This window comes from Pantherophis guttatus, chromosome 2 (genome assembly GCF_059756535.1).
Source record: "Pantherophis guttatus breed Tessera chromosome 2, ASM5975653v1, whole genome shotgun sequence".
Classification (NCBI taxonomy): Eukaryota; Metazoa; Chordata; class Lepidosauria; order Squamata; family Colubridae; genus Pantherophis; species Pantherophis guttatus.
In genome coordinates this window covers 101,342,084-101,363,695 of record NC_142064.1, presented here as the reverse complement: position 1 = coordinate 101,363,695, position 21,612 = coordinate 101,342,084, and the positions used below count along the sequence as shown (strand labels likewise).

Here is a 21,612-nt window from a genome sequence, read left to right as displayed (position 1 = left end):
TAGATTGGGGCTAAGAAAAAATAGTTAAGTTTTTCCCCCCTGATCAACCTAATATGGGTAACCTTTCACAATAGTTGAAAATAATTTCAAATTTTCCTGCTAGGATCGAGGCATAGACTAAAAACTTCTCCATCAATTATTCTGAGATTAGTGAAAGAGAGATTGCTCTGTCAGGCTAAGATGTGCCTAAAAGTATTGCTCTAATTAGTATTACCATGTTTCCCTGAAGGAAACAGGATAATAATTAACATTATCTGACACTGCATTCTCTCTTATCTCCTTCTAAATAGCTCGCAAATTGAAAACATGCAGTCTATTGAAAATGGAAACATAGTTTAAAGGAAGATGCTGGAGAAGTTCCTATAAAAGATAGTTCTAGAATTTGACCAACTAGAAGGATGTTAAAGATGGTGGCTCTGTGATATTTTAGGCTATTGGCAGCATGCAATCAAATGTGTGGACATACCGTGAAAGCCGGAGATTCTCCGTTGCTTTTATAATTCCATTCATTGAAAAATATATTTACTTTGGCAATTCCATCCCTGGCAACAGAAGAGAGAAGGAATGAGTCCAGTCTTGTTAGAAAGGTACATCGGTGTAAGACTGCAATTCTAACCAGCCTCATTTAGAAAAAATCTTATCTCAGTAGGTCATCTTTGAGGAAGCATTTACTTAAAATAAATAAATGTCCTTTAGTTAAGTGAACCTTGCTGCTAGGCAAATATATCTGCAATAGGAGTCTTTAATACCCAAACATTCAAGGCAGAATCCTCAGATCTATACCAGTTTTAGTGCAATTTTTAATAGCTACTTCGTTGGATGTCTAATTTTACTTTAAACTCCTGTTGTGATATGCAAATCATATAATGAGTCAGGCCCTTGTCATTAATATGAGCGTCAGTTCAGATGCTGGGATTGCCGCTGATCTTTAACTTCTTCTGAACCACTCAGCAGTTTGTGGTTGGCAGTCTAAAAGAAACTAATATTTTGTGGAAGAATGGACTTCTGAATAGTTTTCTGCACGTGAAGTTCTGTCCCTAGGAAAAGCTACACTTTTCAAGATTTACTTACCATAATCTAATTTCTGAGTTCATAGCATCCTGAACCATTAACTAATGATATAACCAGGACTGCACAGATTGATACTTTACACTCCAATATTTCCAGCTGATCTTGAAGCAGTTAATATATTATACTTTCACTCCATTTCCCTCATCTTTTTTTCCCCTCGGCACTGCTGTTTCACTCCGTTGGTTTGACTTTAATCAACATTTTTCCTCCCAGCTCTAATATTATTTCATCTGCAGGGGGAGCTCTTACCTCTTAGATATGACATTGTATTTATTCTGCCGGTTCAGCATGTGAAACACCCAAGACTGAAATGATAGATTTGCAATATCAGTTTAAACAGTTCAAGGACTATTAACAGCTCATGCATAAACATAACTATTCAAAAAATAATAATTATGGGAAAAAAGGTATTTTGAGCGCAAAAGAGCACTTTTTGTTTTCAGTATTTCTTTCCTCCAAGTGATAGGTTAGATCTGGTTTAGATTTCTCTCTCCACCCCATGCCTTTCACTTATAAAATGAGCATTAAAAGGAAGATGCTTTTGCATCCATTGGTGTGATGCATTCATTTGGTCCTTCCTAGCTTGCTGTCAGCGCTTCGACGCTGGCATAGAGAGCAGAGGAGAGAGAGAGATAAGCTCTGAACTTTTGCCTGCTAAATCCCTTTGAAGTCAGGTTGTTGTGGAAATGAGGGGGGGAGACATTCCTGGGAAATGACGAGGCAAGAAGTCTGAAGAATGACTTGGAAGATAGCCAATGAGAAGCAGAGATTTGGGGATCGGAAAGGGAGGGATTGGGGAGCAAAAGGTCAGTCTTGTCCGCATCGAGTCATGATCCGGTGGCTGTGCTCAATTAAAGAAAAGATTTCCTTAAAGATTGGCAGTTTGGGAATTCATTTACTTTGAGATAGCATCGAAGTCTGACAGGGATATTTCTCATTCCTGAAACTTTTAGAGATGGATGGACTTCAATCCCCCCAAATTCCCTAGCACCAAGAAGTCCACACACCTTAGAGTTGCTAAGATTAAGAAATACTTTTTTGCAGTGCCTTCGAGTCAGGGTTGAATCCTGGCGACTGCTTGGTCTAGTCTCTACAATTTTTTTGGCAAGGTTTTTCGGAAGTGGTTTGCTGTTGCCTCCTTCCTGGGTCTAAGACTGGCCCAAAGTCGCCCAGTTGGCTTTGTGCCCAAGGCAGGACTAGAATTCACACTCTCCTTGTTTCTAGCCTGATGATTTAACAACTATACAAAATTGGTTCTTGTGAGAAACACTGCCGTACAGCAAAAATCAGCTTCTTACCTCAGAGACAGGCGAAGGCCATCTTGAATATCCTGCTGACAGCTGGTACTCTGTCACTCTAAAGAAAAGTAAAAAAACTTCAGATGTGTCACCCAGCACACTTGAGACAAGCTCTTTGGCTGGCATCTTCATTCAAAAGTGAACTTGCATGGTTGAGGGAAGTCCCATAGATGAACCTGCTGCCAGCATCTGAGCAACAAACATTTATTACTCTTCAGCTCAAATAAACTATGAGAATATTTAAACGGAGGTGCACCACCTCCTTTCTTTTTATTCCCCTGCTTGGGTGCTCCTCCTTTCAGCTAGAATTTGTTGGCTGGCCTGCATGGATGTATCAAGGACAAAATCTGTTCGTTCCGTTTCCCTGAATATCTTCTATTGCTAAGCAAGCTCTGTGGAATTTGGCCAGACCCAGGAATGCAACTCCACAAGTTTTGAAGTCTACTTACTTGCAAGGTTTCCGGCATTTAGTGAAGCAGCCCAGGTGGTCTGCTTTAAATTCAGCTTGAAGTTTATAATAGCAATAACCTAATAGGAAATAGAGAAGCATGTATTAATTGAACAATCTCTTATCAACAAAAAGAGCTGGGGGGGGGTTACAGAGAGGTGATATGGATGGATTCCTCCCTGCCTTTTCTCTGTACTTACCCCAGGCTGTATGCTTAGCGGAGTTACAATACTCTGCTCCACGGGGTAAGGGATAGAAGTAATGGCCACAGCCACATCGTTCTACCATACTGGTCTGGAAACAGGAACGTATGCAGACCTAGGAGAGCAAAAGGAGGCCTTTGAATATTCAGCTGTGCATTCATGCTGGGAGATTTTTGGTGATGGGAATAATCCCAATGCAGGGAGAGAATTGGGCAGAGCCCAGATTGGGTAGGAGAATGATTCTGTTGAGGCAAGGTACCTGTTCTGTGTAACGGGATGGGAAGAGGTTCTTCACTGGCACATCACTTCCATCTTCTGTGCAGTCACTGTAGCTTCCCCCAAGACGCTGGGTGGTTTCCTGTCAGTCAATTTACAGCTTGTCAAATCAATGCAGTTTTTGTTTTCTTTTTTGCATCTGGGTGTCAGATCTTTTCTTTGCCTAATGGCTGAAGGTACTGCCTGACTCAAACTCAAATTAGAAATGTTAATCTGAAGATTTTCTAAAAGCATCTGGTCCACTCCAGGTCATTGTTTCTCAACCTTGGCGATTTTGAGATGTGTGGACTTCAACTCTCAAATTCCCCAGCCAGCCAGTAATAACTGTCAGACTGGTAGTCCTCAACTTACAACCATTCCATTACAACGGCACTGAAAAAGATGGCTTATGACTGGCTTTCACATGACTTTTGCAGCATCCCCATGGTCATGTGATCAAAATTTGGACATTTGGTAACTGGCATGTACTGCATTTATGATGGTTGCAGTGTCCTGGGGTCATGTGATCACCTTTTGTGACCTTATGATGAGCAAAGTCAATGGGGAAGCCAGATTCACTTAACAACTGTGCTACTAACTTAACAATTGCAGTGATTCACTTGACAACTGTGGCAAGGAAGGTAGTAAAATGGAGCAAAACTTAACTGTTTTGCTTAGCAATGGAACTTTTGAGCTCAATTGTGGTCATAAGTCAAGGACTACCTATATTATTATTATTATAACACACTAAGTCATAAAAGCTAAACCAGGAGCCTTCCTCTGTCTCATCTGACAGCATCCGTGTCCCCGTGGTTGGTGCCAGTCCTTTTTGTAATGCTAATAGCTGTGTGATGGGAGCCTGTGAAAATGATGGTAGGTACTCGATGGTGAAATCCAGGGGTGGGTTTTAAAATCCGCCGCCACCAGTTCGCACGTGGGCGCAATGCTTCTGCGCATGCGTAGAAGCATCCGGGTGGGTGGATGGAGCCTCCCTTCACTGCCGCTGCCGGTTCACCCAATCCAGTGCGAACCGGTAACAACCCACCACTGGTGAAATCCCAAATTTAAATATCTCCTTGACATAACAATGGCACACTAAGTGGAAAGGAGAATGATATACTGTGAGAAGCTACGCATTGCACTGTTTTTCACAAACGTAGGATGGGGGATTGTATCTTTCGTATATACCAAGTGATTCGAAAGGGCTATTTTACCTTCTTTAAGGTAAAGAATTATTTTCCCAATTTCATTCTGATAAGAACTCTGTGAAGTACTGTATATTAAGATCTGATAAAACAATTGACCATCAACTGCCAGTCATATTTTTTGATTAAGGAAAAACACAAACCCTTGGCTCATTTTTTTAAATCAATAAGGACCATGGGAGGACACTCATTGGGAACTGTGACATCTTGTAATTTCACTGAATAGATTTCTATGTTTTGTAAGTAGTGAAGAAAAGGCTCATAGTTGCTTCTTACATTGTGGGATAGAAGCAAGTAAACACTATTAAGACTAGATCAGTTTTTCTCCAGTAACTTTAAACCCAGTAACTTTAACCTATGTGGATTCAATTCCCAGAATGCTGGCTGGGGCATTCTGGGAATTGAATGTTCCCACAGCTTAACATTACTGGAATAGTGTTCTGTGCTGTTAAACTTTCTGTTTAACAGCATAGAACACTCTGCGAGAGCCAGTTCTTTCTTTTCTGTGCCTTGTTAAACTTTTAACATACACACACACACAAATACACACCCCTAGATAAGAAAATGGTAGGTTGACTTTATGACAATTCATTGTATTGATGGTTTGTTGATAGACTCTAGATTTACAGCACCATAATAGTTCATGTTTTCTTTTGGTAAACTATGAGTTCTAATAAACTCTGAACTGAATAAAACTGAACTGAACTGAGCCTGTTTTTCTTTAGCCATGTGCTTATATTTCCTTTCTTTGGAAGAGAAGTGATTCCACCCTCATGATCAAAGCAAGGCTTATCTTCCTCCCGTCTCTCACCTTTCTCATACTGATGGATGTTTCTATGCCAGGACGCACATTAAAACCCCCTTCGTCCATGAAGGCGGGTTCATTCTGATTGTGGACCATTACTCGGGCTCCTGTCACAGTGGACAATAGTGGGATAAAGTCATTTTGCTCTGTGCGAACAACGAGAGAAAGGCCTGCGGAGATAGAAACCAAGGGTGATTATCTCAAGAGATCAAGTGATTCAGGGAGGGAGATATAAAATTTAAAATAAATGTTGCCACTTTGAAGGAGTCCAAACAATGTTAGAAACAAATGAGATGAGCCATAGTAGCCTTCCAAAGCTTTGAATATGTTTCTGAGATGAAATTCTAATGTAGCAGTACAGTGGCCTTATGCCTGAATGTTCTGACTTTAAAAAAAAGTTTCTTAAATAGAATTTGCTAATCTTAAAAAGGATGTAAGACAACCTGAAGAGGGAAAAAATACTTGGTTGGAGTACAGTCAAGGTACAATTTGTGCTTTTGTCATTGAGTCATAGAGGCCGGGCCTGTGTTATATAAATAGGCAAACATCACTTCAAACTGGCAGGGAAAGTTCTATTGCTGGATACACCTTTTTACAAAATGTTCTCAGCATAGATAATAAAACCATCTAACAACTGCAGCCTAGCCATTGTGTACTATGGAAATAATGCACACAGACTGAAACTAAAGTTTAAGAATATATATTTTGTAAAAAAAAAAATCTTGAGGCTGCTGCTTTGCATTAAATAACCCAAATATCAACTTTATATAAAAAAATAACATGTTGTGGTAGGACAGCCTCAGGTATTTAAGGCTCTGCAATTAAAAGTCTGTAGTTTGCTGTCCTTCATTTGGAAAACAAGTCTCATAAGAACTTGAAATGCAAAAATCAAGAGTTAGAAGAAAAACACAACTGAATTGAGAAGGGAATTAAATGGTGGCAACTCTGAGAATATCACCAAACCAATATGATGCCTATGATGCAACGCAAAAAAAGATAAGTCACTTAGAAAAGAAAGGTAACAGTGCAGACTCCTTTTTTAACATGCGTGAGTGTGAACACCCACCCACACTCACACTCTCTTTTGCCCATAATGATCAGTAGGTAGAGAAAGCCAGGTTATGTAAAGTTTAATTCTGGCCTTCATTTCCAATATGGCTATTTTTCTTCATGCAGAATTTTTCTGCATTCCTCACCAGTCAAAGGATGCTCTCTCCCTATTCTGTAGTTTTAAGAAATAACGGCAGTATCTCCTTAGTGCAATTAAGCCTATGCCCAGAGGAGCCTGGATACTGAAAATAGAACAAAAAACAAAAATCTTTTTTTCTGTTTGGCTTCCCTAGCATTATTTGTGTATACAAACAAGGGACTCAACGGCTATTGTTATAAGAGCCTTTCCAGACATTCATTACCATTTTTTGGCATTTGCTCACCATTGTTGATCCCAGGCAAGGAGGACATCCACAAAGTGCTGCTGTTGTCGTTGAATGTGTAGCAGTTCCCATAAATAGGGTGATGAAAATGTGTATAGTTCCTGAAAGAACAAAAATAAAGATTGCAACTAACTGTACAACTGAGTCAAATAACTGAGTTTGCAGCCCTTAGAGGAAAAAGGATACTATCTTTATTGGGATCCTCTTAACATAAATGTTCTCTTACTTGAAATTTTGCATGTTGGAAAAACAACATACAAAATTTGAACTAAGAGAACTTTTATGTTAAGATGGTTGTCTCTTTTGTGCCAGGCTAGGTTGAAATGGGGTTGTGTGGTTTGAGTTTCAAAACGTAAGAACACAGTACCAGCTTATTGTGAGAATCGGGCTATTACATAAACCATGCTGTGAGCATAACATGTTATTGAACACAACAGTTATGCATTATTAATCTGTGTCTACGGTTTAATGTATTGTGTGAACCCAACCAAATAATTCTACCACTATACATGCTGCACCTTGAGATTCTTTTTTGTATAGAAAGATTTAATAACATATCATGCCTCTTTTGTTCCATGTTAAGACTATCGTAGATACTTTTTAAAAAAAATCAAGCCAGACAATGTATTTTTTTCTTAAAGAAAAATTCAATGAACCAAAACCTTATTTAGTTGAGTGTAGGAAAGATGTGCAAACTACTTGTGATTTTTGGTGGGAAATCCTGATAGATGTATAAATTGGCTTCTCTAGAGAAGATCAACTTCTAAAATGAGATGGATGAACTTCTTCATGTCATGTCACACTGCTTATGACCTCCGCATCAGGGGGTCATGCAGCTGGCATTTATCAATGGTTTTAAATATGTAGAAGGAAGCTTGGTGCCAGCAGCAGTAAGCTTGGCTGAGGTGTGTGTGGAGTGTACACAAGTTGTGAAAGAAATTCCAGAGAAAGATTAACTAACTAAGTCTGCAAACAACTGTTGGAACTAATGGTGGCTTGTCCAGGTGCCAGCTAGATCCAAAAGAGTTCAACTGCACTGGGGGAAAAAAAGGCCATATTGTTCCTGAAAAGAGACCCAACCAATGTGGCTAATTCCAGTTTTAAGTGTGGTCACATAGTCATTATTTCATCACCATGACAAATGGAACCCACTAGGGATTTAATAAACTTCCTGGTTTTGCTGCTTTCTTGACACTGAAAAGTCAGAGAAAAGGAGAGGGGGTGGTTAATAAGTTCTTGGCCTTGAATAGCATGGCTAGTGGACTGTGTCAGCTTTGATGAGTCACAAGTTGTGACTCCCTCACCATTCCCTCCAAAAAATTCCTCCAAGGTATTTTGAAACCATTCTTTTTCAAATCTTGCCTACTTCCCTTTGTGGGGATGACTCCCATCAGAGTTAGTGGCTTCACAAACCTTATGATCTTAACTTGGAACCACTTTTTTTTCTTATTTCATCTGTATCTTGTCTTTTGTCAATGCCACAGTTGCTCTAGGTCTTGATTATGATGTACATAAACTTGTGTGTGCTTACACACATCACTCTCTATACATGGAGATATATATATATATATATATCTCCACAGAAAGAGAGAGCCAGAGATGTAAAGTGGTGGACAAGCAGAAGCATTTTCAAAAGAAAGGTAAATAAAAAAAGTGAAATTAGTTGTTGGGCAGTTATTGAGAAGAAACAAATCTGTAAAACATTTATCCAGATGACTTTTGTTAAATGCTAATCTCCATGTTGTAAGCCTGTGATGGTGAGCCTATGGCACGTGTGCTAGAGGTGACACGCAGAGCCCTCTTTGTGGGCACGTGTGCCGTTGCCAGCTGGTCTTCTGGGTTCCATCATACGCATGCATGCCAGACAACTGGTCCAGTGCGCATGTGCACCAGACCAGTTGCCCAGTGCACATGTGCACAATGGAACCTGGAAGAGCAGCTGGCTGCTGTGCACATGCGCACCGGTCAGCTGCTCTCTTTCAGGTTCTGGTGCTCTGGCGCGCGCTCCAGTTTCTGCACTCAGTGCCGAAAAGGTTAGCCATCACTGTTCTAAGCTATTAATTTTAGAACATTCCCCCTCCCTGGAATGGGGGTGGCACAGTAGCGCAGCAGTTAAGATGCTGAGCTTATTGGCTGGAAAGCTGGCTGCCCAGGTTCAAGACCCAGCGCGGGGTGAGCCCCTCCTCGTTCTAGCTCCTGCCAAGCTAGCAGTTTGCCTATTAGCAAATGCGAGTAGATAAATAGGTACCACTTCAGTGAGAAGGTAACAGTGCTCCATGATGTCATGCTGGCCACATGACTGCGGAAATGTCCTCGAACAGTGCTGGCTCAGTGGCCCTTGAAATGGAGATGAGCACTGCCCCCTATAGCTGGCAATGACTAGCAGAGTAAAATCTGCAGGAACTCCTTTTTTTTTAACCTTCCTGGAATAGGAAATGCTAAGGGGGAAAACGGGTAGTCCAATGAAAATGGGGCAAATATTATGAGAAAATGTCTTATCCTCCCCTCCCAAAATCTGTCCCACCCTTCTTTTTGTAGTTCTTCAAAATGATCTTTGAAACACAGCACTTCTATTCTGTTGTGGCAGTGGTGGGTTGCCCCTGGTTCGGACCGGTTCGCAAGAACTGGTAGTAAAACCGGCGGGAGGCCCCGCCCACAGCTCCGGATATCGTCATCGGCGATCTGTGCATGCACAGAAGCTTCTGCGCATGCGCAGAAGGAAGGCATGTGCGTGAGCGAAGAGAACGCACGCAATCCTGTTGCAAACTGGTAGTAAAGGTAAGTAGAACTCACCCCTATGCTGTGGGTATATGATACTATTACATAATCTGATCTATTGGGTAATTGCATAAGGTCATAAATTTATGCTCAAATAATTTATTGATTACACAACTTCAATAGGTACATGTCAGCATGTCTTGGAAGCTATTTTTATATGTTTTTATGTTCAGTGAAGTAAGTCCATTGGAGCTCCCTGTGCTGTCAGGGAAGTAGATGTGAGATTAGTACAAAATACATAAGATGCTTAACAGGACTGGTGATTGAGAACCTAGCTTGTTAAAAGGGCTAACAAATTGGGAGCACATTTTAACCTACAAGTGCAACTCTTCTTAGCTTAGGATTTGGCACCATGGGAAAAATTTCCCATAAGTACCTTCCTGCATGTCAAAAACCTTCAGGTATGAACACAGATGGCAGCAAGTAGAGGAAAACACAGAATTTCCCTCTCCAGGTAAGTGAGCCATGGTTGATTCCTTTTGTTTTCCAGGATCCTAATCCCAATAAGGAGCATATTATAAGTAAAGTTTTTATTTATTTTGCAGGACTTATAAGCCACTCCAAAGCAAACTCTGAGTGATATTCAATTCCATTTTCTTAATCAGAAGAGTATGTTATTCTGATGATCATCTAGCTTTACCTTCATAAGATACTGCTATATGTATGTTGATTTGAGATATTACTAAGTAAAATTACATCTCCAAGCCCAAACTCAGATATTTATGTGTTCACTGGAAGGCCTGAAATGAACTATATTTCGGAACTCTACATACAGCCTTCTCCATAAGACTGGAAAGCTATTAAGGAGTCTTAGCCTGTGTAAAGATTCATTGTACTCACACCACTAAAGCAAATGAAATTCAGGCTTTGTGATGAATGAGTGATGTGTTGGTATAGACTGTACCTGCTGGCTACTCCCATTAACAGTAATCTAATCACAAATAGCTCAAGGCATGATTTGTTTGTATGTCATCCAAGCCTTGTCCTCTGAGGATCAGCCAGAGAAGGAGGCCAAGAAGGTGTTCAGATATACTGATCAGTTTTCCATTCCTGCTCATAAGAAAATCTATTGGATGCGGTTTTGGCTATAATGAAAACTGTCCCTTCTTGGGAAATTTAGAGTTTTCCTTTAGAAACTTAGTTTTACAGATGAAGTGGTAGATCTCTTACTTAACTGCAGACTATACTGCAGACTATAATCCAACTACCTCTTGACTAAATGGTGATTAAAAACGTGTAGGTCATATCAGGACTTCCTTCCTCATGACCCAGACCTACCAGTTTGTTTTTTTGAAATAAATTTAAATGATAGTGTGAATCAGTAAATATCAATAATCAAATTATTGATAATAAAAAGGTGGGTTGCTGATAGTTTCAATAAAAGGAAATGGTGAGAACTAAGACCGGAATGGTAAGGACTTAAGTTGATCTATGGAGTAATCATTTTGGAACTCACGCTTTGTTACATGTCACTTCGTTGAATCGGCAGGCATAGATGAAGCTTGTGAAGTTGGACTCCTCTAGGGCCTTAGTGTCAGGGAACTTTGCCAAAATGTTGATGTAATGAAAACTGTACCACTCCCGTATAGCATCCACACCGGAAGAATACATTTGCTGGAAACAATCTGTCTTGTTTTCGTTACACTGAAAAAGAAACCAATTCCATTAAATCCATTCTTGAACAAGAATGAACTCAGCAAGATGGGAAAACATTCCCAATTATAGAGGAATCAGTGGACAAGGGACACCATATGCTTCTATGAAAACCTCTATAGAATCAGATGCACGGTATGTCTGTATGATGTTTTTATCCACAAATCAACAAAACCCTCAATATTAATGTAATGAATTCAACATTAAATCTCTATTCCTGAAAACTCTTTTATGTTCTCAAAAATCAGAAGATGAAGTAATTTTTTTCTATTTAGTCTAGATTTAATGACAAACTTAAGGACTGAATCAATCCCATAGTGATATACAAGAATATGACATGGATCTTTTTAAAAAACATTTTTCTTCCTTTTTATTTATTTTTTAAAATAATAATGCATGTAGTCTTTTAAAAATTATATTCTGTATTGATGGTGTTGTATTTGCTTACATTTCAGCAATATAAGAATGATGGTGATGATGCTATATAATGGATTCAGTAATCAATAGAACTGCCCTCAAATAACTTAATTACTTGTGTGATAAGACTGCCTTATTTAATTCAATGACTGTCCTCTGGGAATGGAACCGATACTATAACTTGTTCTATATGGGACTCCCTCAAAGACCATTAACAACTACAGCTAGTACAGGGATGCAGCAGCTCCCATCCTGATCGTTGTGCCTTGATATACCTGCATACATGATGATTTCCCCTAGTTGGGTCATGAAATATCTGCAAGCAAGCCATGAAGCTCAGGGAGCACCAAGGACACTATTTCTGCATGGTTGTTAGACTGCAGGAACTGCATTGGCTGCCAGTTTGCTTTCAGATTCATTTTACAATACTAATCCCTAAAATCCTAATTGGGTATTTATGAGGTTGCTTGCTCCAGGAAAAATCTGCCTCTCCGAGGCATGCCAACAGAGCATATTTGCTAAGAGTTTCTACCCCCTGCAGGATGAAGCAGGAGCGGACTTGGAGACCAACATTCTCTATGCAAATCTTGAGCAATCAGTTACGCCTTAGAAATAAAGTAGCATCCCCATTATTAGAATTTAGAAAACCTGTCAGTTTATGTGTTCATTCATGGGCTGAGGATGTGATAAGTAGGGATCTGGGATATATATGGCGCTACAATATAGTGGCTTTATGAAGATGATGTTTTAATTTGGATTTAGTTGAGGCAACATTATTAATATATATTTTGTTATTCTGTGAGTGGCATAAAAGTACTTGTAAATAAATGAACAATCCTGTGAGAATTGTTTACTTAATTATGTGCTGCTCTTCCCTTCTCTCCCCTTCCACCAAAGCAAGATTTTTGTATTAGCTATCTTGTCTTAAAAACCATGAGTTGATGTTGTATTTTCCCCATCCCCAATTCCTGAACAGCTCCAGTGAATTTAAGAAGGGGCAGAATTATTCTTTGCTATCATCTCTTTCCATTGTGCAAAAGCCCATCAAGCTATTAGTCCATTACCCATTGTTGTGGTGAATTTAAAGGAATTGATTTGAAACCTTATGCTATAATTGTTATGAAACTTTATGCTATAATTGTTAAGAAACACGTTGTTATTCATTTTAACAGCAATATAGCTTTCTGATTAATGTCCTTGGGGAAAAGAGAAAGCACTATGGTTACTTTAATAAACTGATTTTAAAGATGTGTATTTCAAAACCATGACATTCATTTCTGTGAAATTTGCCTGGCTTCCTCTAACAATATTTTAAGTGCACTACACAAAAGTCATAGAAATCATAGAATAAAAGAGTTGGAAGGGACCTTGGAGGTCTTGTGGTCCATCTCTCTGCTTGAACAAGAGATGCTATACCAGTGATGGCGAACTTTTTCGGCACCAAGTGCCCAAACCGAAATATGCATGGAATATCAGTGGTGGGTTTCAAATTTTTTTACTACCGGTTCTGTGGGTATGGCTTGATGGGCATGGAATGGCTTGGTGGGCATGGTTTGGTGGGTGAGGCAGGGGAAGGATACTGTAAAATCTCCATTCCCACCCCAATCCAGGGGAATGTTACTGTAAAATCTCCATTCCCTCCCGATCAGCTGGGACTCGAGAGGCAGAGAATAGATGGGGGCCAGTCAGAGGTGGTATTTACCGATTCTCTGAACTACTCAAAATTTCCACTGGTCAGAACCTGCTGAAACCCACCTTGGTGTGAATGCGTGTGCATGTGCGCGCAGCCAGAGCGCCAGAAACCCAAAGACCGGCTGGCACACGCATGTTTTTTGGCTGGGTTTTTTGGCCATTTTCAGGCCGTTTTTCCAGGCCATTTTTGGGTCATTTTGGCCCGAAAACAGCCTAAAAATGGTCCAAAAAAGACCAGAAAACGGCCCAGAAAATGGTCCAAAAACCGGTTTGTTTTTGGGGCATTTTTCTGGTCATTTTCAGATGGTTTTCCGGTGCTCCAGAGCACATGAAGACCAGCTGGCACACCAGAAACCAGAAGAGCAACTGGTGACAGCATGCGTGCCCACAGAGAGGGTTCTGCGTACCACCTTTGGCACATGTGCCATAGGTTTGCCATCATGGCGGTATACCATTCCAGACAAATGGTTGCCCAATCTCTTATGGAGAGCCTTTGGTGTTGGAGCACCAACAATTTTAGGAGGCAAGCCATTCCACTGATTAATTGTTGTCATAGGTCTGGAAATTTCTCCTTAATTCTAGGTTGGATCACTAATAATCTTCCATTCGTACTTCTTGCCTTGTCCTCAGGTGCTTTGGAGATTAAGTTGACTTCTCTATGACAGCCCCTCAAGTATTAGAAGACTGCTATCATGTCCCTCTTAAGCCTACTATTCATTATGCTAAACATACTTAGTTGTGTTCTCCCCCTCCCTCCTCTCTCACACACAGAAATATGATAGATACTGGGAGAACAATATATTCATGCTTTTGATTTATGGACACTTTTCAGATCCAGAAATTTGGTCATGAAGAAGATTGACACAGTTGTCTTGGCACAGCTTTTCAAGAAGAATCTAAACTCATGCTTACCAGGGTGAAACCAATGCTTGATTGTCTTTTGCCCACTTGAGGGTTGCTGTCCTCCATGGCTCGTATATCACGTTTGCGTCGATGCAATGGGTAGCGCTGGATATGATTGTATAGGCTCCTAGAGATGCGTTTCTGAGAGGATTTATGCTCCAAAGACATATTGTATTTGTACATTTGCAGAAGAGTCTGTCGGGTCAGTTCATCCAAATCTTCCATCTCTTTCCGAAAAGCACTGTACCTAAAAGATGGAAGAATTGGCTTCAGGGATAGTGTCCAATTGCTAATGAGTTGCTGATCTTCAGATGTGTGAGACAGTGGTGAAATCCAATTTTTTTTACTTCTGGTTCTGTGGGCGTGGCTTGGTGGGCGTGACAGGGGAAAGATACTGCAAAATCTCCATTCCCATCCCACTCCAGGGGAAGGATACTGCAAAATCCCCATTCCCTCCTCACTCCTCGGGGAAGGATATTGCAAAATCTCCATTCTCATCCCACTCGGGGGCTAGCCAGTTCTCTGAACTACTCAAAATTTCCGGTTCTCCGGAACCTGTCAGAACTTGCTGGATTTCACCCCTGGTGTGAGACTATAAGCTCCAGAAATCTCTGTCAATATTGCCAAAATTCAACATATCCAAAGGCACAAGCTCAGGAAGGCTGAGCTTCACTTCCTTTTAATAATACAGTATATCAGAGGTGAACAGAAGATAAATTAGGATCCAGTTGTGCTGGGATTCTTACCAAGATTGTTGGACTGAAGGTATCATTTCTAGAACAGGGAAGATCTAACTATGGTATTTCAGGTCCAGAATCACTTTTAGCTTTCTATAACATGTTAAGGGTTACTCCTGGAAATGGGCAGGGCCAGTGAAAAAGCAATTGGGGCCATCAAAACACAACAATACAATAATAATGTGTGCTCATTCATCTTAGTCTTGATCACCCCACCCCACTCTTCCAATCCTTGGCTTGGTCGTTGCATTCCCATCAACTTACATTTAGTCATTTTTTAATGAATTATTTTAAGCTTAAATTAATCCCTATTATAACAATTATAATTTATTTTACAGTACTGAACACTGAAGAACGTGCATCTATTTTTGAGATTACTCTCTGCTTGTATCCATTCTCATCAACTATTATAATATTTTGTTAAAAATCAGATACGATTACGAATAATTTTTAAAACAACCCATTTTTTTAAATTTGATTTATATCAATTCCATTCCTTCAATTAAATTTAAATTAAATCCTAATAATTTCCCAGTCTTCATCATTTTTGTTATGCTTTCTAGCCCAAGCGCCACATAATTAAAATCAGTTCTAGAATTCTTGACTCTTGGAGCATGTCTCCCCTACAATAATGCTATTCATTCAGTCTTGTGTTGGAAGAAAATATGATAGCATGACACCTGTCCTTGTTGCTGACCCTTATCCATCTCAGTGATGTCTATGTCCCAGTCACTCTGAATCACATGACTTGTGTCAAAGCCTAACAGATTTCACACACCTTGAGGAAGGATGTGGAGAAAATTACTGTCACCAGTGCAGCTAAGGACAACTTAAGCTGCTGCCTATCTCATTCATGGAGTGGGGATGAAATGAAGGGAAATATCAGGGAATATAAATGTAAAAAAGAATATTAGGACATGGTTATGCCATAGTAGGCACTACTGGGAAGGTATTTTGCAATAGTAGCCATGTCTCTCTAGGTAATTTCCACCCTTGAAGAAGAATTCAGCAATTCAACCTTTATAATCTGAACATCAGCAGAAATATTAAGGACAATTTCATTTAAAATTTAAATTTCTCCTGAAAATCCTGAAGCTTTGTTTGGGCACTAATGATTTGTCAGAGAAATTTTGTAGTAAGTAACAGTGCCTTGTGAAAATAATGTAAACATTGTAAGTAATCCTTTAGTTCTACACACCGCTAAAATCTACAATGCTACAGCCACAGGTAGTCCACAACTTACGATGTTGTTAAGTGACGCAGTCATAAAATGTGACATCACATGACCACATCTCTTAGCGATGGCAATCCTTGCTGTCTGGTTGTTGTTGTAACTCCAGACAGTTGTTAAGCATGATGGAGTAGTAGGCAAGGAGGCTGGAGGGCATAGGGAGGTGGGGGACGACGATGACTTAGGGCAGTTCATGTGCAAGATTGGTGTGTGTGTTGCAGTGTGGTACAAGTTCAAGGAAAGAATGTGTGTTTGTGTGAGTGTGGTTCAGGTGGAGTTGATTGCTAATACCTCCCTTATTGAAGGGAGTTCTGGGCCCTGTATTGAAGTTTTGAGGGGAAGGCTAACTTCAACGGTCAATAGCTTCTCTTATTTTATAAATCAAATGCCCTGATGGATCACAGTTCCCCAAATATCAATGCCAGGAGAGCACAACACGCAGACCTGAAAGACCACCAGCCTTACCTATAAGGATTGAGAGTACATAGTGTGACAGCAGGAAAGGTAAGCCGATCAGAGTTCAGGTTCAAATTCAAGTTGACTGGAAAGCTGAAATAATCTTTATAAATGATTCCAAACTGCCAATACAAGAGGCCAAAAGTCAGGAAAAAAAGAACTGTCCAAAAGGCAGTCTTCATCTTATTTTTCTTAGAACAAACCAGCCGGATGGCACCATGGATGGTTGTATTGTTGCAAAAAAATTGGAAAAGGTCCTGGTAGGAACTGAAGAATTCAATGAGACCTTCGCTTTCTTCCTTCTTTTCTTCTTCCATCTCAGTTTCCACCTTCACATTCTGTTGCTTTGTCTCCAGTCTGGGCTGCTCCATCTTCTTGCCTTCTGGCTGATTTTCAACCTTCATAGTTGAAAGCTGAAAAGGAATATTCAACAGTACTGTGAAGTTTTTGCTTCTGATTTTACCATTCATATATGAAAGTCCTGATATCAGATAAAAAGACTTGGCATTCTGAATGTGACATTGTGCCTTGGTATCTGTAATTGAATGGAGTACAGCCATATACCATGCACGCTTAAATCCTAATGAATTCAAAGCAACTAGATTTCCGGGTAACATTGCGACCAGAAACCTCTTCCATGTATCATTATGATGTTGGCAGGCATCACATGTAATTTTTCAGAATATATAAAGTTATGCAAAATATTAAAATATTATTTTAAACATTAGCTTGTCTATTATAACATAAATCTCTGGACTTAAAATATGGATTTTGGTGGACATTTAACATTAATGCTGGATATTACTTATAACAGGTTAACTATCATGTAAAAATAAATTTATTTGGTTCAGTACTTACTGAATGGCGAGCTCTGATTAACTTTTAATGATTTTATCCATTAGTCTAATTTGTGGTTTGCACAATAAAACAACAAACCATACTGTAAATAACTATGGACTGCATATTGTTAAATATGAACCTTTGTGCATACTTTGTTCCTTCTGTTCAATGCTTAAAGTAACAGCAGCACAGAATATGAATGAATATGGACCAAAAATGGACTCAAACTGGGAAAGATATGCCAAAAATCATTTTTTTCCCCTGAAGTCTTTTGCATCAGAGCTTACTCCTCATTATTTGTCAACTATCTGGACTCTGTTGAGGTGATAAATTGTACAGTATGAATGAGTGAATGAATGAATGAATGATGTGGGTAGAAGAGTAGTCTTCTCCTGTGCCCTTTTCTCTGTTTGTTTTTCTCTCCTTTATTATTAAACTTTAGCTCCTTGAGCCTCAGGATTTTTTCTTTTGCTTATGTCACTCTTTATGCAAAGTCCTATAGTAAGTACATCAATAAGTGGTGAAATAAATAATCAGTGAAAACCTGATGCAGCAGGCCAAGAAGGAAATTCCATTGTCAATGAATCAAAAAATTCCAAAATAATGGCCTCAAAGAAAAGACATAGCATCTGCTCATAACAAACAATACATTCACTCAAAAAAGTGAAAAACCAGTTGTCCTTGCTGTATGATGGTCCTTCCTTACCATTTATTTACAGAAAATTGCACTCAGTTATTTGTTAAACATATTATCAGGGTAGATCTGGGATTATAGGTATTAAATGAGAAAATAGACATTGCTGGTTCATATAATCTGAAAATCTGTTTGTGGTTGTCTCGTAAAGAAAACGAGAATCAGAAATAAAAACTTGCCAGCTTTGTTATTTCTTTACATAGACTTAAAAGTACTTATTCTTTAGTCTAAACTTTTGATTTAATCTCTGGACTGGCTGTAGCAATTTGTGTTTTATTATTACTGTAAACTGCTTTGTGAATTTCCTTATCTGAGAAGCAGTTTTTAAAAACGTGTAATAAGTCTGAAACTAGTTCATTAGGGGTGCATTCATTAGCTAAAAATATACTGACATCAGGGCTGAATCTCTTTCTCTCTCTCTTTCTCTCTGTCTTTCCTCTGACATTGATAAAATGCTAAATCAGTGGAGTGCCAGATATAAACATGAAATATAGGGCATTGTCACAAGATTTTTGCTAGCTGGGCATTTCAGGCACATAATGGTCAAATATATCACTGCCATTTGATTTCTTGTCCTACTAAGGTCATGTAAGTGGAAAAGCTGAAATGAAAGTTGAGGCAGGCGGAGAATAAAATAGGTAAAGGTAAAGGTTCCACTCGCACATATGTGCTAGTTGTTCCCGACTCTAGGGGAATCAGAAGAGCCTGCGCTGTCTGAAGACGTCTCTGTGGTCATGTGGCCGGCATGACTAAACGCCAAAGGCACATGGAACGCTGCTACCTTCACACCAAAGGTGGTCCCTATATTTTTCTACTTGCATGTTTTACGTGCTTTCAAACTGCGAGATTGGCAGAAGCTGGGACAAGTAACGGGAGCTCACCCTGTTACGTGGCACTAAGGATTCGAACCGCTGAACTGTCGACCTTTTGATTGACAAGCTCAGCATCTTAGCCACTGAGCCACCGCATCCCTTGTGAATAAAATAAGGAGGAGCAAATATGCACCACTTTTTGCCCCTTAACTTTATGTTCATACCCAGGTTGAAGGTGCAGTTTTACATCAGATGCAAACTGATATTTCTCTGCCGTTTTTTTCCACAAGATATGGCAGAGGATGCGATAGGGAATCAACATAGCCACCCTCAAGCCAGTGACTAATTTTCACGTGTCACAATCACAGCCTAGGATGCCTGTAAGGCTACGTACTCTGTTCCCAATCACTGCCCGTTACAAAATTCTGCCTAAGGAAGTTACATATTCCTGTAGAGAAATAAATTGCCTTCTGGCAAAGGCCAGGCATTCCATTTCAATCATTGTCTGTGCTGATTAAACACTTGTGAGCACTTTGGCCCAGCAGGATCACAGCTTGAACAGCGTGGAGAACAAATAGTTGCATCATGACTTGAAGGTTCTGGACTGTCTTCAAGTGCATCCCCATGAAAAGAATAGTGCAGTATTCAAGCTGGAGCTTAAAAGTATTTATCAGCATGGCAAGCTCCTGATGTAGACCGAAAATAGACAAGCTTTCCAGTGAATTGAAATGGCAAAAGACACTTTCCACCAGAAGCTAGGATAGACACAGAATTAGGGCAAGACTTTTAAATTGACTGAAACATATCACTCTAAATAGGCAAATTCCATATAATACCAGTACTCACTCACTCTGTCTGTCTTCTTCTTCCCAGCTAATCATAGCCTCCAAACGTCTAGGATAAAGACAACTGTTCCCAAGTTCTGAGTTAAAATATATATCCCTTAAAGTTATAGACCATCTCAGTCAAGAGCTTCATCTAGCATTGAATAGTACTATAGGATTGATAGTATTAACTATTTACTAGATAACACTATAGTATTGGAGAATGCTAGCACAATAGTAAAATAGTATTGATGATGACCTTTTGACTCCTGTGGAAGCTTACAGCAGAATTTCCAGAAATGAAAAAGGGTTTTTTATTCCTCTTCCTCTGAGTCCATTTTTTTTAAACAGGAAGAAACCCACAGGAGGGTTTTCCCTAAAACACCTGCCAAAATGTAAAAGCGTAACTTAAATAACTTGCCATTGTGTTGAAAGTTAACTTAAGCCCAGTGTTAGCAAAGAAGGGACTATCCTATTGTCTATTTCCAGAAAAAGTTAATCCACTAGAGTTGGTCAATGGGCTGTGCCAAAAATGTTCTTCTGCAATGCACCACTTTTTATTATGAATCTGTATTATCAGCTCCCTGCCTCATGGGGTTTTCTCCCCTCCCCTCTCTCTCCATCACCCATCCCTTGGCTGGATTCTGGCATTTAAAACTCCTTTTTCTGCCCAGTCCAGAAAAGAAGACAATGTTGAGATGGCTCATCACCTCTTAACCCTCAGCTCTCTTGATGCTGCACTTAGAACCTCTTCCCCAGATATATACACAAACTCAGCATCTTTGATTTTCAGGCAAGCCAAAAGAGAGAATTCCTGGCAGAAGACAAAACAAGTGGGGAGCAGTGGGACAGCAAGCAAAGGAAAATTTACCCACCCCCAACTCTCCTTTGTGGATCAGCCTCTCCAAAGATGCTTATTACTGTCATTGGAGTTTTAATGTATCTACTTTGAGTGTCATCTCTATCTTGTTCTAAGAATAAATCAAAACCAGACTGCTATGACTTTTCCATGTTTTTTTTTTAAAAAACCATTGCACTGTTGACAGTTCATCATCGTGGCATGCGAAAAAGCACTGATTTTTTTTTAAACCCAGTAATTAAATCTCAGGAGATACAAGGCACAAGGTAAACCACAAAAGGAGCGGCTGGACAAACAATGCGATACAGGAATCGTGGCGGCGGGGGGGAATAAAGAGACATTCTGTTCTTGAATGTGCTACATACCATAATTGCATGGAAGCGAGGAAAGGTTTGATCTGGAAATGAGAGAGGGTGGCTACTGGCAGTTCACTACTTCAGCATCACAGCACACAATTCCTAAAGACAAAATATTCCCTTCACGAGAGGGAACAATGGGCTCATTCCATCAGGGATGATCTTACAAGGTTGGCTCTGGGGTGGCTTTAAAACCTGGATCCAAGGCAAAAATCCCTATCTGATCAATCTACCTGTCATGACACACACACACTCTATTTGCCTAGAAATCCTGTTCAGCTACATAAAATTTGAAACGATGGAATGATTTAATAGTCTACTGGAAAATCATTGGCATCCTTCTCTCTTCCTTCTCGCATGCATCTCACTTGTCCTTGATCACCTCCCAAAAAACTTTCCTCTCCCTCCCCCTGCGCTCTCTGTACCTTCAGGGCTACAGTAAACAGAGACCAACCTCATGCCTTTTCCTTGTGATGATGCTCTTGTCTTGGTGGCTTCTCCAGTGGAGGGCATCTGGGGGTGGTGGTGATGTCTCTCCTCCAGAAGAGAGAGGTATCCTCTTCCTCCTCCTGCTTCTCCACTCTGATCAGAGAAGGTTGGCTTTGGCTTGCTGGCAGCTGCCTTTTCCTGATAGTTGGGATT

The 21,612-nt window shown here is 39.9% G+C and overlaps 2 protein-coding genes across 2 annotated transcripts in view; one reads left to right on the top strand and one right to left on the bottom strand.

Moving 5' to 3' along the window:
- Positions 1-12,828, top strand: part of VAMP1 (vesicle associated membrane protein 1) — a 25,717-nt gene extending 12,889 nt beyond the window's left edge. Inside the window, exon 5 of the mRNA XM_034410937.3 lies at positions 11,605-12,828. Coding sequence (XP_034266828.1) covers positions 11,605-11,612 — 8 coding nt within the window. The 3' untranslated portion in view covers positions 11,613-12,828. The remainder of the gene's footprint in view (positions 1-11,604) is intronic.
- The window catches only part of SCNN1A (sodium channel epithelial 1 subunit alpha), a 22,761-nt gene extending 1,149 nt beyond the window's left edge, over positions 1-21,612 (bottom strand). The window contains exons 1-12 of the mRNA XM_034410934.3: positions 21,425-21,612; positions 16,595-16,998; positions 14,171-14,408; positions 10,953-11,140; positions 6,719-6,819; positions 5,292-5,455; positions 3,280-3,378; positions 3,018-3,135; positions 2,819-2,897; positions 2,370-2,427; positions 1,321-1,376; positions 467-542 (exon numbers count right to left, since the gene is read on the bottom strand). Of these exons, the coding sequence (XP_034266825.1) occupies positions 467-542; positions 1,321-1,376; positions 2,370-2,427; positions 2,819-2,897; positions 3,018-3,135; positions 3,280-3,378; positions 5,292-5,455; positions 6,719-6,819; positions 10,953-11,140; positions 14,171-14,408; positions 16,595-16,989 (1,572 nt within the window). The 5' untranslated portion in view covers positions 16,990-16,998; positions 21,425-21,612. The remainder of the gene's footprint in view (positions 1-466; positions 543-1,320; positions 1,377-2,369; positions 2,428-2,818; positions 2,898-3,017; positions 3,136-3,279; positions 3,379-5,291; positions 5,456-6,718; positions 6,820-10,952; positions 11,141-14,170; positions 14,409-16,594; positions 16,999-21,424) is intronic.